Source organism: Serinus canaria (assembly GCF_022539315.1).
Source record: "Serinus canaria isolate serCan28SL12 chromosome 7 unlocalized genomic scaffold, serCan2020 HiC_scaffold_29, whole genome shotgun sequence".
Taxonomy (NCBI): Eukaryota; Metazoa; Chordata; class Aves; order Passeriformes; family Fringillidae; genus Serinus; species Serinus canaria.
The window spans coordinates 4,400,579-4,418,941 of NW_026108147.1; the positions used below are offsets into that span (position 1 = coordinate 4,400,579).

Genomic DNA, 18,363 nt, shown 5'->3' on the forward strand with positions numbered 1-18,363 from the left:
GTCGAGCACAAAATCTAACATCAGGAGCCTAACAGAGCCCTTCCGTAAGATATCCTGCACAGTCACCTCCCGCTGCAGGAACTCGGAAGCCAGTTTTGAGTAGGGTCCAAAGACAAAATCACAGAGGAAAACATTTGGGATGTCAAAGAGCAGATTCTTCACTCGCTGCAGAATGGTCATGTGATCTGTAAGGTCAGTAAATACGCTGGGGACGTAGGAAGGAGGACTGGGACACAGCCTGGCATCTAAGTCTAAGCCACACGGGACTCCTCGTAAAAAATAGACAGAAGGAAGGGAAAGATGCTCAGCCAGGATCACCCCACAAGGTACTAAAGTGTCTGTAAGGATGGCATCAAACTTGCTCTCCTCAAGGTACCTGATGAGCTCCTTGTTCTGCAGCAGCTGCGCACAGCTGGTGACCCAAGAGTCAGTGAGATTTTTCACACCCTGGTGCACTTTCAATAATCTCTTCAAAATCCAACCTTCTTCAAATGAACCATGAAAAAAGGCCTGGAATGCTTTCTCCAACACTTCCTTTGTGAAGGGGACCAGGTACATTTTCACCACAAAGTTCTTTGACGGTTTATGTGCAAAGTCACTTCAGGTGCCACCACAATCACCTCGTGTCCCTTCTGCCTCAGCATGTCCACCATCTCCTGCATGCTCAGCCAGTGGCTCCCATCTGCCGGCACCACCAGGAGCTTCCCAGCAGCAGCCAGACCCAGCAGGAACAGGAGCAGAAGCACAACCGGTGGAGCAGCACGGAGCCCCGGGGCCATTCCTGCAGGGATCAGCTGAAGACCTCCAGGGAAGGGAATCCCCACTGCAGAGCACAGGAGCTATGGCGCTCCCTCTGTGATTTCAAGCAATCTGTGGCTCCGCCGAACTATGGATCTTTATTTAATGTTCTGGGTGGTGAATAAGTAATCCATGATACAATGAAACGTTGCAGGACAAGCATGGAATTCCTGCCAAGTCCATAGAATCAGCTTCTCTCTATCAGAGCAAGTCCAAACTTCTCTCTATCCTGCCAAGTCGTAACTCCATCTTCTCTCTATCAGAGCAACAATAAAGAGTGCCCGAGGAAGGAGGCAGGTGTGGCTCTGGGACTGAACTTTGGTTCCTTCCCTCTGGCTGCACCTTCTGCATGTTCAGGAGATGTGTCACATGTAGGAGATTTGTCACATGCACATCACCATTCAGACCTGCAGAGGCTTCTCCTTTCCCCAAATCATGGCCTGTCCCCTCTCTCTTGGAAACCTCATCTCTAGGAGACCCAGACCCCGTGGCAGCTGTGGAACAGCTCTTTTAAGACAGTTTCCAGACTGAGAAGACAAAGAAGATAGAACGATGATGGCAGGTTTCTAAGCAGAGGTTTATGAACACTCTTTGAGGGGGAGTTTTCATGGAACAATTCAGGGCTTAATTCTGGCATCGTTTTTGTCACTGACAAAGCACCCATGGTGTCCAGCAGTGGTGGAGTTGTGTGAAAGCTCACATGGCCAATCCCAGTGTGCATGGGGATGTCTGTCAGATGTCACAGCCACCCCCACACTTGGGGATGGGTGGAATTGCCACATTATCCCAGCTTCATTATCCCAGCCCACATCACACCAATCCTAAGGAACAGGACTGAAGAGAAAGCCAGGGCATCAAAAGGACTCACCCAAGTTCACAGCTCCTCTCCTGGAGCAGCAGAGGAGCCTCTCCAGGAGGAACACTGCCCAGGACTCTTGCCAGCATGCAAGGGGACCCAAAGTTTGACATCATCCCCAAGGCTGCACCCAAACTGTTTGTGCCAGTCAAGGCTTGCTGGATGTCTTAAATCAGACGTGCTACAGGTATGATTGTCAAACAAAAAAGAGTTGTTAATCTTCTCTAGGAGTGCCAATGGGAGGTGTTCCTTAAAGGAACACAGAAATTTTTCTTAAGCTCCACAAATTTTGACAATCCCTTGCTGCTACAATCAATGTCCTACCAAAACCCTCACTAGGAGACCCCGGAGTTTACCTACAACTGATCACCAATTAAAAGCCATAGGAGACTGCTGCCTACACAGGATGTGGTGAATCCAAAGAGAGAGAAAAACAATTCCTTTCTAAAGATTCATCTCTCTCACCAAAATGGGAACTTGATTTCTATCACGACACAGAATTCCAGATGTCTGAACAAAGATATCAATCAAGGCATGGATCAAAAGCAGAGTGTGACCCACCTGAGGCAGCTCCTTGTGAGCAGTTTACTCCTCCAATGGGAATGATGTTGGGCATCAAAGGCCTGGGGTACACTAGCACAAATTCCAACCTCAGGAGCCAAACAGAGCCCTTCCGTCAGAGATCCTGCACAGTCACCTCATGCTGCATGAACTCGGAAGCCATTTTTGAGTAGGGTTCAAAGGCAAAATCACAGAGGAAAAGGTTTTGGGTGTCAAAGAGCAGATTCTTTACTCGCTGGAGAAAGGTCATGTGGTCTATAAGGTCTGTAAATACCCTGGGCACGAAGGAAGGTGGCTTGGGACACTGAGTGGCTTCAAGATCTAACCCACACGGGATTCCTCGTAAGAAATACACAGAAGGAAGGGAAAGATGCTCAGCCAGAATCATCCCACAAGTTGCTACAGGGTCTGTAAGGATGGCATCAAACTTGCTCTCCTCAAGGTACCTGATGAGCTCTTTGTTGTGAAAGAGCTGTCCACAGCTGGAGAACTCCAAGTCAGTGATTCTTTTCATACCTCTGTACACTTTAAAAAATCTTTCAAAAAAAGACCCTTCTTCAAATGAAACCTGAAAAAACGCCTTGAAGTCTTTTTCTATCTCTTCCTGTGTGTGGCTGACGGGTACATTTTCATCACAAAGTTCTTTGACGGTTTGATGTGCAAAGTCACTTCAGGTGCCACCACGATCACCTCGTGTACCTTCTGCCTCAGCATGTCCACTACCTCCCGCATGCTCAGCCAGTGGCTCCCATTCCCTGGCACCACCAGGAGCTTCCCAGCAGCAGCCAGACCCAGCAGGGATAGGAGCAGAAGCACAATTGGTGGAGCAGCACGGAGCCCCGGGGCCATTCCTGCAGGGATCAGCTGAGGGCATCCAGGGAAGGGAACCTGCAGCAACACCCGTGCTTGCTCTGCACTTTCAAATGATCTCTGCCATAGCCCAACTGTGGATCTTTATTTTATGTGCTGTGTGGTAAATGTGTAATCCCTGGTGTGATAAAACTCTGCATAACAAGCATGAGATTTCTGCCTCATCTATAGAATCACCAGGTAACTCCCATCTATCTATCAGAGGAACACTGAAGGGTGCCCTAACAACGCAGAGGGAAGTACACTTTGGACACCTTCCCTCTGGCTGGAAATTCTGTGTCACGTGCAAGACATCCACATCACTATTTAGACCAACAGAGATTCTCCCTCCCTCCAGGCCAGGACTGTCCCCTCTCCCTCTCTCTTGGAAAACTCATCTCTAGGAGACCCAAAACCTATGGCAGCTGTGGAACAGCTCTTTGAGATGGCTTCCAGACTGAGAAGACTGAAGAGATTGAAGGATAATGCCAGGTTTCTGAGCAGAGATTTACAAACACTCTTTGAGGGGGACTTTCCACAGAACATTTCAGAGCCTAATTCTGGCCTTGGTTTGATCCCTGACAAAGCACCCATGGTGTCTAGCAGCGGTGGAGTTGTGTGAGTGCTCAGGTGGCCAATCCCATTGTACGGGGGGATGTCGTCACAGCCACCTCTGTATCTCAAAGTGGCTGGAATTTCTACATATTGGGCTTTGTGATTCTGCCCGGCACCACACAAATCCTATGGGACATGAATGAAGAAAAAGCCAGGGAACCAAAAGTACTCATCCAACTCTCCAGGCTTTCCCCCAGAGAAGAGCAGCAAGCTCTCCAGGAGGAACACCCACAGGGCTCTTGCCTGCATCCTAGGGAACCCAAGCACATGGCACATTGGAGCAGTTGGTATCACGCACAAAGCTGCACCCAAACACTCACTGCCAGTCAAGCTGTCCTGGATGTGTCAAATCAGACCTGCTCCAGGCATCAAGGCTGGGATTTGGAGCCAGGATAGAGTTTTTAAAAGTCTCTGGGACATCCCATTGGAGCTAGTCATTAAAGGAACCCAAGACTTTGTCTTACTGTCCACAAATTCTGACAATCCCTTTGCTGGTGACATCAACAGCCCATCACAGACCTTCACCAGAAGATCCTGGTGATTCTCTTCAACTGAGTACGGTTTCAAAGGCAGAAGGAACAACTGCCTACACAGGAAGTGGAAAATCAGAAGCAAGAGAAAAACAGTTCCTTTCATGAGGATTCAGCTCACTCAAAAACTCGATTCCAATCACAGCTTAGAATTGCACCCTCCTGAACACAGAAATCCATCAGAGCACAAATTTAAAACAGAGTGACTCACCTGAGGCAGCTCCTTGTGAGCACAGTTTACTCCACCAATTGGAATGATGTTAGGCATCAAAGGCCTGGGGTAGTCGAGCACAAAATCTAACCTCAGGAGCCAAACAGAGCCCTTCCGTAAGAGATCCTGCACAGTCACCTCCCGCTGCAGGAACTCGGAAGCCAGTTTTGAGTAGGGTCCAAAGACAAAATCACAGACAAAACCATCTGGGATGGCAAAGAGCAGATTCTTCACCCGCTGCACAAAGGTCATGCGGTCTGTAAGGTCAGTAAATACACTGGGCACATAGGAAGGGGGCTTGGGACACTGAGTGGCTTCAAAATCTAACCCACATGGGATTCCTCGTAAGAAATACACAGAAGGAAGGGAAAGATGCTCAGCCAGGATTGCCCCACAGGGCACAAAAGGGTCTGTAAGGATGGCATCAAACTTGCTCTCCTCAAGGTACCTGATGAGCTCTTTGTTTTGCAAGAGCTGTTTACAGCTGGAGAACTCCAAGTCAGTGATTCCTTTTATACCTTCAAGTATGTGAAAAAATCTTTCAAAAAATGTTCCTTCTTCAAATGAAACCTGAAAAAACGCCTTGAAATCTTTCTCCATATCTTCCTTTGTGTAGGGGACCGGGTACATTTTCATCACAAAGTTCTTTGACGGTTTGATGTGCATGGAGACTTCAGGTGCCACCACGATCACCTCGTGTCCCTTCTGCCTCAGGCTGTCCACCACCTCCTGCATGCTGAGCCAGTGGCTCCCATCCACTGGCACCACCAGGAGCTTCCCAGCAGCAGCCAGACCCAGCAGGGACAGAAGCAGAAGCACAACCGGTGGAGCAGCACTGAGCCCTGGGGCCATTCCTGCAGGGATCAGCTGAAGACCTCCAGGGAAGGAAATTCCCAAGAGCACAGGACCTCCAGCACCTGCTCTGCGTTTTCAAATGTATCTCTGCCACAGCCCAGCTGTGCGTCCTTATTTAATGTGCTGTGCGGTGAATGTGTAATCCATGATACAATAAAAGGTTGCAGAACAAGCATGGAATTCCTGCCAAGTCCATAGAATGACCAGATTACTCCCACCTATCTCTATCAGAGCAACAGTAAAGGGTGCCCCAGATAGGAGGCAGGTGTGGCTCTGGGACTGAACTTTGGTTCCTTCCCTCTGGCTGCACCTTCTGCATGTTCAGGAGATGTGTCACATGTAGGAGATGTGTCACGTGCACATCACCATTCAGACCTGCAGAGGCTTCTCCTTTTCCCCAAATCATGGCCTGTCCCCTCTCTCTTGGAAACCTCATCTCTAGGAGACCCAGACCCCGTGGCAGCTGTGGAACAGCTCTTTTAAGACAGTTTCCAGACTGAGAAGACTGAGAAGATGGAATAATGATGGCAGATTTCTAAGCAGAGGTTTATGAACACTTGTGTTAGTTTTACACAAGCTGTCTTTAGTGGGGGCAGAGAAGTCAGAGGCTGCTTCTGAGAGAAAAGCTCATCAAAACTTCTACTCAATCCAGCAGAGTCAATCCCTGAAGGCTCTCACAATTGAAGCATTGTCTGCCCCAATTCGAGGAGTCAGTGGTGGCTCTGAGAGGACATAATTAAGAACTAGAAAATGTGTGCATGTCCTCTTCTCTCCTAGCAGGGGTGGTGAGGGGACCACTGGGCTCCTTCCCAGCCTGGCCAGAGCTGTGCCATCCGTGCAGCCATCCGTGTGCTGTGAGTGGTCATACGGCTGATACCAGGCACTCAGGTCAGGCGCTGGGAGCGCTCACGCAGCCAGGGCCATGCCAGCACGATCCATAGTGAACTGTGCTTCCTTGGCACTTTCAGCTAGCCATGCTGTGGGCAGAAGAGACAGGAGCAGTGGCAGCAGCTTTTCCTTTTTGGCACCCAGTGATTTGCAGAAGCAAACAAACTCCACAACTTTTGTGAAAGTCGTAAAGCCAGTATGTTTATTACAGTACTGGATGCATGTGGGAATCGCTCCTCTTAAATGACACGCATACCTCTGGGAACTCCAGATCCTTTTTTATCTCCCTCTCAAATACACATGCATGAAATTTCACAATAGGTTCATACATATTCATTCTACTGATTTTGTGTGATATTTGCTGCTAATTCTTCTTTATCAGAAAGAACTCCTGTGTCAGTTGCCCTGCTCTGTCTGCCCCCCACCTCCCCCCTTATCTCTTGTCCTTCGTCTGAAGCAGTTTCTCCAAGCATAGGTTTCTTCGTGAGAACAGGCACTCAGACTAAACAGCAAGCTACAGACTTAACTCAAAGTTGTACATTTCACCTAAATCAAAGCGGACTTCTGCCCTGGAAAACTTCCACTCTGCCTCATCAGCATGAGGAGAGGCACTGAGTGAAGCTGGCGGCCTGTGTGGTTCGTGTGGTGCTGGTGACAACCATGTGACCAGCACTGAGGGGCATGGCGAGCAATGTGGGACCTGGATGAGCTCAACCTTTCAGTGCTGCAGGACTCTATAAACACTTTTCAATTAATAGAACGTGAGAAGAAATGAACATACAGACAGCAATTCTGTAGAGAAAAGGGAAAAGTGAAGACGTGAGGAGAACAACATGGCGACACTAAGGTCAGTGAAAAGGAGGGAGGGGGAGGAGGAGGTATTCTAGGCCTTGGAGCTGAGATGCTTCTGCATGCTGTCATGAGGTGTGAAAAACAAGTTTTCCTGTAACTTATGAAGTGCATGGGGGAATTTAGAGTTCAACTGCAGCCCGTGAGAAACAGTGCTCAGGCTGGAGCATGTAGATGCTGAAAAGCTGTGATCTAGTGAGAAAATCAAACACAGAGAGAAGACCCTTGCTTCCAGAGATAGAAAAAGAAGACCCTTGCTTCCAAATTAGAGCAACTCATCCTTAAAAGACTACATGGCTTGAAGTAAAATAACGCACACAAACAGTTGTAGGAAGACTGCTTTGCCCGTGGGAGGGACTCATGTTGGAGCAGATTGGGTGTGGCTGCTACTTGTGAAAATTAGAACCACATTGGAAAAGTTCACAGAGAACTGTCCCATGAAAAAGACCCCATGGCATAGCAGAAGATATTTTTCTCCCTAAGCAAACTGAAGAAAGAATTTTAGAAGTGACAAATTGACTAAAACCCCCATGTTTTGTCTCCCTGCATTGTTGGTGGGAAGAAAAGGAGGGCAAGGGGTGCAGGGGAAGGTATTCTAAAGATTTATTTTAGTTCTCATTATCCTCATTTAATTCTGTTAATAAATTTTGCTTTATATCTTTTAAGTTTTGAGCCTGTTCTGCCCTTAAAGTGTTTCTTCCCAAACCTTACTTTAACTCATGAGCCCCTTTTGTCTTTCTTTCCCCCTCCTCTGCTCCAATATAGCAGAAGAGAATGAGTAAATGGTTTTTTGTGGGTGTCTAGCTTCTAGAAAGGGTCAAATTCTGACAACACTCTTTGAGGGAGAATTCCACAGAACAATTCAGGGGCTAATTCTGGCATTGTTTTTGTCACTGACAAAGCACCCATGGTGTCCAGCAGTGGTGGAGTTGTGTGAAAGCTCACATGGCCAATCCCAGTGTGCATGGGGATGTCTGTCAGATGTCACAGCCATCCCCACACTTGGGGATGGGTGGAATTGCCACATACTGGGCTTCATTATCCCAGCCCACATCACACCAATCCTAAGGAACAGGACTGAAGAGAAAGCCAGGGCACCAAAAGCACTCACCCAAGCTCCCAGCTCCTCTCCTGGAGCAGCAGAGGAGGCTCTCCAGGAGGAACACTGCCCAGGACTCTTGCCAGCACACAAGGGAACCCAACGTTTGGCATCATCCCCAAGGCTGCACCCAAACTCAAACCATCAGTGCCAGTCAAGCCTTGCTGGACGTGTCAAATCAGACCTGCTCCAGGTATAAGAGCTGGGCACTCTGCTGGTGGAATCAATGTCCCATCACAGACCTACACCAGATAACCCTGGTGATTCCCTTCAACAGAGCACTCTTTAAAAGCCAGAAGGAACAGCTGCCTACACACGAAGTGGAAGTCAGGAAGGAGAGATAAACGGTTCCTTTCATGAGGATTCACCTCACTCACAGTAACAGTAACTCAGTGCCTACTGCATAAAAAAATTCCCTCCTCCCGAACACAGAAACCAATCATAGCATGAATTAAAACAGTGTGACTCACCTGAGGCAGCTCCTTGTGAGCACAGTTTACTCCTCCAATTGGAATCATGTTGGGCATCAAGGGTCTTGGATACTCTAAAACAAAATCTGACCTCAGGAGCCAAACTGAAGCCTGGCGTAAGAGATCCTGCACAGTCACATCTTGCTGCAGGAACTCGGAAGCCAGTTTTGAGTAGGGTTCAAAGACAAAATCACAGAGGAAAATATCTGGGATATCGTGAAGTAGATTCTTCACTCGCTGCAGAAAGGTCATGTGGTCTGTAAATTGTGTAAATCCCCTGGGGACATAGGATGAGGGCCTGGGACACTGAGTAGCATCAAAATCTAGCCCACATGGGATTCCTCGTAAGAAATACACAGCAGGCAGGGAAAGATGCTTCGCCAAGATTGCCCCACACAGTAGGACAGGGTCTGTAAGGACGGCATCAAACTTGCTCTCCTCAAGGTACCTGATGAGCTCTTTGTTTTGCAGGAGATGTCCACAACTGGTGACCCCAAAGTTAGTGATTCTTTTGACACCTTGGTATGCTTCAACAAATCTTTCCAGAAAAGATCCTTGTTCAAATGAAAAATGAAAAAATGCCTGGAATTCTTTCTTCAAATCTTCTTGTGTGTAGGGGACCGGGTACATTTTCATCACAAAGTTCTTTGACGGTTTGATGTGCATGGAGACTTCAGGTGCTACCACAACTACCTCGTGGCCCTTCTGCCTCAGCATTTCCACCACTTCCTGCATGCTGAGCCAGTGACTCCCATCCACTGGCACCACCAGGAGCTTCCCAGCAGCAGCCAGACCCAGCAGGGACAGGAGCAGAAGCACAACTGGTGGAGCAGCACTGAGCCCCGGGGCCATTCCTGCAGGGATCAGCCGAGTGCCTCCACAGAAAGAGTTCCCCAGCTTAGTGATTTTAAGTGATCTGGTCTCTGGTTTTTATGGATGATCTTAAGACTTATTTGCATTTGGTAAATGTTAAAACATGCACATGGCAAAGGTGGCAGAAAAGGTTAAGGTTCATCTTACGTGGCAGACACAAATCAGGGTCAGAGCTACTCTGGGAAACACCCCCATCTTTATTGGAGGAACACTGTGTTTGGAGGAATGCTGCCTGGTTATGTAGGGAGAAGTCAGGAAGTCCAAGGTGCAGTTGGAGCTGAACTTGGCCAGAGGTGAAAATAACAACAAGAAGGGGCACAACATGAAGTTTAAAGTAAGTCTTTCCTCCCCACTAAGCAAGACTAGGAAACTGGAAACAGTGGACAAAGTAAAGGCTGAGGGACTCAAGAACTTTCTTTGCCTCAGCCTTCACTGGCATCCTCTCTTCCCACACCTCCTGAGTGGATGGACGGATGGCAAGATGTAGCTGGGGGAGCAAAACTCCAGCCAGTGTAAGAGAAGATCATGTGACTGCGTGAGGAACCCAAACACAAGGGCACCTGATGACCCAAACACATGGGGCTCCATGAGATGAGTCCTGAGGGAATTGGTTGATGGAGTTGCCAAGGCACTCTCCATGATATTTGAAAAGTCCTGGCAGTCAGGGGAAGTCACAGTGACTGGGAGAAAGGAAGCATTGCACCCACCTTTAAAAAGGACAGAGAGGAAACTCCAGGGAACTACTAACCTGTCAACCTCACCTGTGTGTCTGGTAAGATCATGGAACAGACCCTCCTAGGAGACATTCTATGATTTAAGTAAATGACGGATCCTTCAACAAGTGATCTGATCAAAGGAGCTAATTAACAGATCATTAATTTTCCAAACATGAATTTCAGTGTAAGATAATTCCTTCCCTCCTGCCATTCCATATAGTTTTCCATTTGCAAAAGATTAGAAAAAATATTAAAGCTTCACATAGGAAATGGTCTGGATTCTTTGCCAGTTTTATATTGTGACACTGTGAGGAAGATAGAAAATTGACTATCAAAGTTCATTTCCCTTTAAGGCTTCTTTTTGGAAGGATAAAGTAGTGTCTGGAAGGAGGAAGGACACAGACATGGTTTTAGCCAGTTGTACTTAAAACTGAATCAGCAACTCAGAAATACCATTCTAGTTCAGTCTGAGAAGAGTTTTGCCCCTGGGCCATGAAAGCAAACAATACTGATGCACAGACAGGATTTGCAGACAAGCCCTAATCATGAAAATTATTGCACAGAAGTAATGCTGACAATAAAATTATTTAGTGTAGTGGTTGATAGCATACACCAGAATATTTTTAAGGACATTTATCAAACTACCGTGGCTCTAGGCTCATCGTTTGTAGAGAAATTTTGGGGAAGGAAGCATAAAGTTCTTGCAAATGCAGATGCTGCCAGAGCAACCATAACATCATCTACCACTTGGTGCATTATGATGCTTCATTTTTAAATTATGAAAAGGTAGGTCTATTAACCAAAAGGTTCTCCATTTTTAAAAATCAATTGCGACAGTAAAACCAATTCATGGACATAGTTATAGACACACAAAACATTTGCAAACAGCATTAAACATCCATACCACAACAATCACTGAACCTGAGATATAATGGATTCTTCTTTCTGCAGTTTATACCTTCAATAAAAATATGTTGGGAATCACTGGTGTTATAGATAAGTAATGTAATAATTGGTTCTAACAATTGAGAGATAGATGTTATGTGGATGTTAAAATGTATAGCAATGTTATAGTAATGTCCTCCCATAGTCCCCTTTCCCTTCCCCCTTGTAACAGCCTTAGTAGTGAGGGCATTTAGAGGAGGCTGGCTGGTTACCAGGAGGCATGGCATATCAACACCTGGCCTCCAATCAAGATGTAAGAAAGTGATCTCCATCAATGGATGGCAGAGAAAGAGTTGACTGACAAAACTTTGGGAGAGGGGTCTAAAGATATAAAAGGCAGAACAGCCATGTTCTAGATGAGCGTGTGGCTGATAATCATGGGGGCTCCCAGTGCTGTTATTTTTCCCTATTTAGTCCTTTTGTTGTATTTTTTGTAGAAGTTTAATAAACCTTTAAAATTTTTAACGGTAAGCAGTCGTTTCTCATACTGGCATGGGATACTCAAACCCAAAATCTGTTATTTCAAGCCAAATGGATCCATAGCTTAAGAGCTCCTCCACTGCTACTTGTCTGTGAAGACCAGCTGAGGCCCAAAGTTTAAATGGGAAATATGCAAAAATGGCAAAGAAAGGAATCCAGGAACTTGAGAGCTGAGTTTTCCACATGCCGGATAAACGCCATGTGGTCTGAGTTGTGCATAAATGTTCTTGGGACGAAGAAAGGCAGATCTGGGCACTGAGCAACCAGCAAATCCAAAATCTGCTCATCTGCCCTGACCTAGCAGCTTTAAAATACAGCCACAGCTCCCTGCCAGATTCCTACATTCCCTCTTAATGATCTGGCTTTTCCAGCAGAACCATTCAGTGGTAACCACTGAAGGCATTGATGAACCATTTAAGTGATTAATGAATTTGGGTTGGGCAGAACTGGGCTTGGTAAATGGGGCTCCCTTTGGCTTCAATCTGTCCTGATTGATGCCAGATTGAAAATACAATCAGGCTTTGCCAAAATAAAACCCTGCAAATAGTGCTGGCACTTGGAAGTAATCAGGCTTGCTGAAACCTGGTATTAAAATACTTTATTTCTTTCATTCTTTTTGAGAAGAATTTTACAGCTGTTCTGAAATGCTTGGCGAGTTCATGTTTAAAATTATAAAAGAGTGCGCCACTACACAGCACAATATCAATGTAAACCCTTAGGAAGAGGCTCTGGGATTTACATATAGCTCAGCGCTGGAGCCAAGACACCACCACAAATTTAATCCACTGGAGAAGCAGAGGGTTTGCATCAGTAAAGGAAAACCACTGAGTTGATGCTGTCACACACGCTACTACTTGTTCTCATCCTGATCTATCTCTCTCCATCATTTTCTCCTTCCAGGAGAGATAGGAAGAAATCAGGAGCAAATAATCAGTATTTCTGCAATGAACATTGCTATTGGACTATGATCTTTACCCCTGGGAGAAAAAAAAAAAAAAGAGAGAGGGAGCCTTGCCCTCAGAGAAGAGTTTGGTTCCACGCTGGAGCTGCTCCGTGGATCTGCCTGGCTTTGTCCCTGAGGAGCTGTTAAGGAGCTCTGATGGACAGAAGAGACAGGAAAAAGCACTGCCCTGAAAAAAGGGGGGCTTGGTAACACTTTGAAAGAGAGTTTTGTAAAAAAGCAGAGCAACAGAAACAAACAACTCAATGAAGCTGAACTAGGGAAGCTGATGAAGTGAAACAAAGCCCAAGAGTAGGGAAGGTTGGCCCTAGGGAAGGTGTGAAAAGCAAATCTCTTTCTTGTGAAGCTTCTCTCATTCATGTTTACAAAAGCCTGTGAATTTGAGGGAAGAGTAAGAGTGGTGCTAGGCTGGAAGAATCCATTCTAAGGGCTTTGGAAAGGCTGGAAAGTGAAAAAAAGTTTGAGGGAAGGAGAGAAGAGAGTTTGTTGATTTTTCAGTAATGTTCACAAAGATAAATTTTTTTAGGAAACCAAATGATGTATTGCTGAGAGAGCAGCGTGACACTAACAACAGATCCATCACTGCTGAGGAGAGTTCCCTTCTCCTTTATTCCTCTTCCACTTAATCCCTGTCTTCACATGAGACTGTTCCACTGACAGCACAAGCAAGCAACAATACACATCACATGCAGCAAGAAGCTAATGTACATCCTGAGCACCAGTGAGCTAATCAGGGCCTTTTAGACCACAGATTCCCCAGCAATAACCCATCAAAATTTCCCCATCCAAACTGGATGTCTCCTAAAATAGCACCTGAGATTTCAGCTGGTTTTCATGGAAACTGTTAGACCAAAACCTTCACCACAATATATGACCCTTTGACTCAAAAACTGCAGGTACATAACACAGAACATGATGCTCTTGCACATGACCCAGTGAGGTATTCTTCTGACTAGACAAGCACCTAATGGTCTTGAAGAAATATTCCTCCACCTTCTACTAGAGGAAAAAAATTATTTTAAGAGCTGCTAAAATTCACCAGCCCATTTTGGCAATAATTCCTGCCTGAGAATTTCTGTGCCAGATTTCAGCTGGAATTAAACACAGTAAAGCATCTGATGCCATCACAAAGCAAAATCCCCATGTTCGGCAGACCTAAAGAAAGGAGCTGGAATCACATTTTGTGGTCCTGGCCGGGTTTTTATGTGGATTGGCTGTACAGAGAGTCTTAAACTAAATAATATCCTTAGGTAGAATTCCAGAATGGTTTGGATTGAAAAGGACCTTAAAGCTTATCCCATTCCACCTCCTGCAACATGGGCAGGGACACCTTCCACTATCCCAGCTTCCTCCAAGCCCTATCCAGCCTGGCCAGGGACACTTCCAGGGGTGAGGCAGCCACAGCTTCTCTGGACAACCTGGGGCCTACCCACTCTCACAGGGAAGACTTTAAAAAAAATATTGCAAAGAATACCAAAAAGCTTCCAGAAACAAGATAATGACTTTTCATTGAGAAATGTACAATCTGTAGATGAAGGAACATTACCTTAGGCAGTGGTTTCTTCTTAGCACAGTTGATCCCCCCAACAAAGACCATGTTGGGCATCACTGGCCTGACATACTCAAACACAAAATCAAACCTCAGGATCCAAATGGCAGCAGAGTTCACAAGGTCCATCAGGGACACATCCCTCTGAAGAACTTCTGAGGAAAGCTTAAGCGCTTCTGCATAGAAGTCGTTACAGTAATCAAGCTCCAGGAGGGAAATCAGGGCATTTTCCACCCTCTGGAAAAAAGTCATCTGGTCTGAGTTGAAGCTGAAGAGTCTTGGGATGTAGGATGGAGGGCTTGGGCACTGTGGGGCTGCAAAGTGGAGGTTGCAACCAAATCCCCTCATGAAGAACACAAAGGGAAGAGAGAGATGGTGGGCCAGGATGGTCCCACACATGAAGGCCGGATCTGTCAGGATGGCATCAAAGCCGCTTTGGTTGAGGAACCTCAGGGTTTCCTGGCTGCGGAACAGGTCCTTGCACTGCCCAAAGAAGGTGCTAAAAACATGCACTGAGGCATTGTACATCGCCAGGACATTGAGGGGGAAAGGTTTCGGCGTCAGATGCACGGCGACGTATTCCTGGAAGGCGTTATCCAGCTCTTCCAGGGGCTGGCTCACAGGGTGCGTGACCACTTTGTAGGCCTGTGTGGTCTTAATCTGCCAACTCACCTCAGGAACCAGCACCACCACCTCGTGTCCTCTCTCACTCAGCTTCTCCACCACTTCCTGCAAGCTCAGCCAGTGGCTTCCCACCATGGGCACCACCAGGAGCTTCCCTGCATCTGAGAGGCCGGGCAGGAGGAAAAGGATAGAAATCCAGCAAGAGCAAAGCCTCAAAGCCATGTTGCTGTGGCCGGAGTAGAGGCTGTGGAAGAGATTTCTCCTGCAGGTTGTAGGCTGAACAAGCTTTGGTAAGCAACTGATAGCTGAATTTATTGCACTCTGCTCTTTGATGTTCCTGTTGTTAATGATTCACTGCTTTGGATTGTGGGTAATTTATTTTGCCTTTTCCCTCCTTGGAAGCCAAGATTGTTGACCTTTTCAATGCTGAGTCACTAGAGTTCCTCAGTGTTCCATGAGGTCCTCACTGTGCTACTGGGATCCCTCAGGATTCCTCATATGTGCTGTGCCTTGTGTTCCACTTTGGCCAGGAGCCAGGGAGGCGATGTTGCTGTGAGCAACTCCCGTGCCCAAAGTAACAAATGAAAAAGAGCCTGTCTGAGTTGGAGACACAGATCCTCAGGTGATTCCTCCAGGGATGGAGCAGGAGACCCTCAGGACAAGGCTCAAGGCTCTTCTGAGCTGGCAGGAATCTCCTCAGTGCCAGGGACAACACAAAGAGGTGCTGACAGGGGCTGGCCTCTCTCTGTATAGCCCAAGCTCTCACTTTACACAGTTGTTTCCCAGCCTGGGAGGTGGCCCCTGGGTGGATGAAAACTCCTCCCGACCAGGATTCAGACCAGCACTAAATGAGTTTTAGCAACCTCTGGAGGCTCAGGTTTCAAACCTGACTCAGCAATGGAGCAGGTTCAGCACAGACGTGATTTCCCCAGCCTCACAGCATTGCCACTGATGGCAAAGTTAAAAATAATGCACCCCAGGATATTCAGAGCCATGCAGCCTCCATCCCTCAGTTCTCTCCCTTCACATCACAGTCAATGCACCACAATGAACTGCATATTGTTTTTCTCATACCAACGTTATGTATTTTTTTTCCAGTTTTACCAATGTCTTTATTTCTATTGGAAAGGCAGCAGAGAGCAGTTTTATGTTAGGATGGCTTTCCAGAATACCAATTTTTTGAGCATCAGAGTAGGGGGAGAAGCTTTGAGTTAAGAGACTAAAACACTCTCTGAATCTTCTATAATAAACCGCAAAGGGAAAACATCATAGTAACAAGTATTAAATATGTTCCGATTTTTATAAAGCACACTCTGAAATGGGCATTGGCATGATGACCAGTTTAGAAAACAGAAATTTCTCACAAAGAAAAGTTAATTTCAGTATTTTGTGATGGCACCCCAGCTGTTTGCTGATGTGGGATAAGGAGAGGGCTGGCAGGGAAATGTCCTGCCCTCCCCTCCCTCCTGCTACAGGATGGATTTTCCATCCAAACCTTCAGCAAGAGGAGTGGGTGCAAAGGCAATCCCAGGACAGCTGAAGTTCATCAGTACCTCAGTGTCTGTCAACTTGTCAGAGGCTCCCTCAGTTGGCTTGGTTATCCCAGGTTATCCCAGCCAGGAAGTCTGGAATTTGCTGAGTTCAAGGCAGTACAAGATCAAAGGCACTCCCTGCCCACAGCTGAGCAAAGGGACAGTGTGATTTGGGTGAAAAAGCACCAATTTCGGGGCAACCCTGTCCAGGGACGGGAAACAGAGCTGGGGAAGGGGTTAAAAATTCTCCTGAGCTGAGGGAACTGGGGGTGTTTATGGAGAAAAGGAGGCTCAGGGGGACCCTTGTCGTGCTCTACGTCTCCCTGACAGGAGCTGGTGTGGGATCAGGCTGTCTTCCTGTGTCCCAAGGGAAAGGATGAGAGGAAATAGCCTCAAGTTGTGCCAGGTGAGGATGAGAGTAGGAATTCGGAAAAAATAACAACTCACTGGAAGAATGGTCAAGCATTGGAATAATTTTTTCCTGGGAGGTGGTAGAGTCGCCATCTCTGGAAGTGTCCAGGAGGAGCCTGGATGTGGCACTTGGGGATGTGGTTTAGGGGTGACAATGGCAGTGCTGGCATGGGGCTGGGACTGGGTGATCCTGGAGGTCTTTTCCAAGGTGGATGATTCTGTCAGGTGCAGGCTGGCCCATGCCAGGCTCAGGAATGATTAGGGAATATTCAGGAGGGAATTTTTAGGGTAGCTACAACACCCCGGCCAAGGCTGGAATAAATCCATGACTGGAGATAACAAACTACCTCTTATAAATCCATGAGAAGAGATCCCCAAGCCCCTCTAATAAACCCATTGCAGGAGATGTCCTGTCCCTCTAATAATTCCAGTCAGAGATGCCAAAACTTCTAGAATAAATTTAAAAGGAGAAAGGACATCCTAAATCCCTCTCATAAATTTATGACAGTAGATCCCCAAGCCCCTCTAATGAATCCATGAAAGGTGATCCTCAAGCCCCTGTCATAAATCCATGAGTGGAGATCCCACAATCCCTTAATAAATTCATGGCCGGATATCCCAAACCCACCTCATATAGCCATGAAAATAGAACCCCAAACCCTTCCATCAAATCCAGAGGGAAATCATCAAACCCCTCTAATAAACCCATGAAAAGAGAGCCCCAAACCTCTCTAATAAATCCATGGCAGGAGATCCCAAGGCCTTTCTAATAAAAGCATGGCAGAATATCCCAAATCCAGGTAATAAATGCACGACAGAAAACTACAGTTTAAAAGAGGCAGGCGGTCTTTGTAGAATGCCAAGGTGGTTTGTTTTGGAAGGGATCCTAAAGTTTATCCCATTCCACCCCCTGCCATGGGCAGGGACACCTTCCACTATCCCAGCTTACTCCAAGCCTGTCCAGCCTGGCCTGGGAAACATCCAGGAGTGAGGCAGCCACAGCTTCTCTGGACAGCCTGTGCCAGGGCCTCACCATCCTCACAGGGAAGAATTTCTTCCCACTACCTCCTCTAATCCTTTCCTCTGGCAGCTTAAAGCCGCTGCCCTTGTGCCAACACCTCTGGCTCTTGTAAATAGTCTCCCTCCAAGAGAAAGATAAGATACATCCCTCTTAAATACCTCACTTGGACCCTGCACGTGTGTGAGTGCCACAACCTCTCCCAGCAAGCCACTGACCTGAGATAAGGGCTTCTTGTTCTCTCCACAGTGGATGCCTCCGATGAAAACCATGTTGGGCATGACAGGCATGGGATACTCAAAGACAAAGTCAATTCTCCACAGCCAGACGGATCCGTGACTTAAGATCTCCGTCATTGTCATGGGTTTCTGGAGGAACTCTGAGGCCAGCTCCTCAAACGGAGAATAGGCAATATTGCAGATGAAGGACTCGGAAAGGGCAATCAGGAAGTTCTTGACCCTCTGGGAGAAGGTCATGTGGTCGGTGTTTTCCGAGAACATGCGTGGGACGTAGGACGGCGGGTCCGGGCCCTGAGCCGCGCAAACCTCCAAGGCACACGGAACCATCCGCAGGAAGAAAACACTGGGGATGGAGAAGTGCAGGGCAATGATCTGCCCACAGGGCAACACCGGATCTGTGAGCAGGGCATCAAAGTGACCCTCTCCAATGTACT

General features: G+C 47.0%; 1 protein-coding gene across 5 annotated transcripts in view; it reads right to left on the reverse strand.

Moving 5' to 3' along the window:
- The window catches only part of LOC103814601 (UDP-glucuronosyltransferase 1A7-like), a 64,040-nt gene that overhangs the window by 37,822 nt on the left and 7,855 nt on the right, over positions 1-18,363 (reverse strand). The window contains exon 2 of one of the 5 annotated variants that reach the window (XM_050987595.1): positions 14,103-14,798. The exons of 1 other annotated variant lie outside the window; for it this stretch is intronic. In XM_050987595.1, the coding sequence (XP_050843552.1) occupies positions 14,103-14,798 (696 nt within the window). Of the gene's footprint in view, positions 1-8,581; positions 9,464-14,102; positions 15,043-18,363 lie in introns of those variants that run through there. 3 more of the 5 variants (XM_018911889.3, XM_050987597.1, XM_018911887.3) reach the window with 3 other exon arrangements.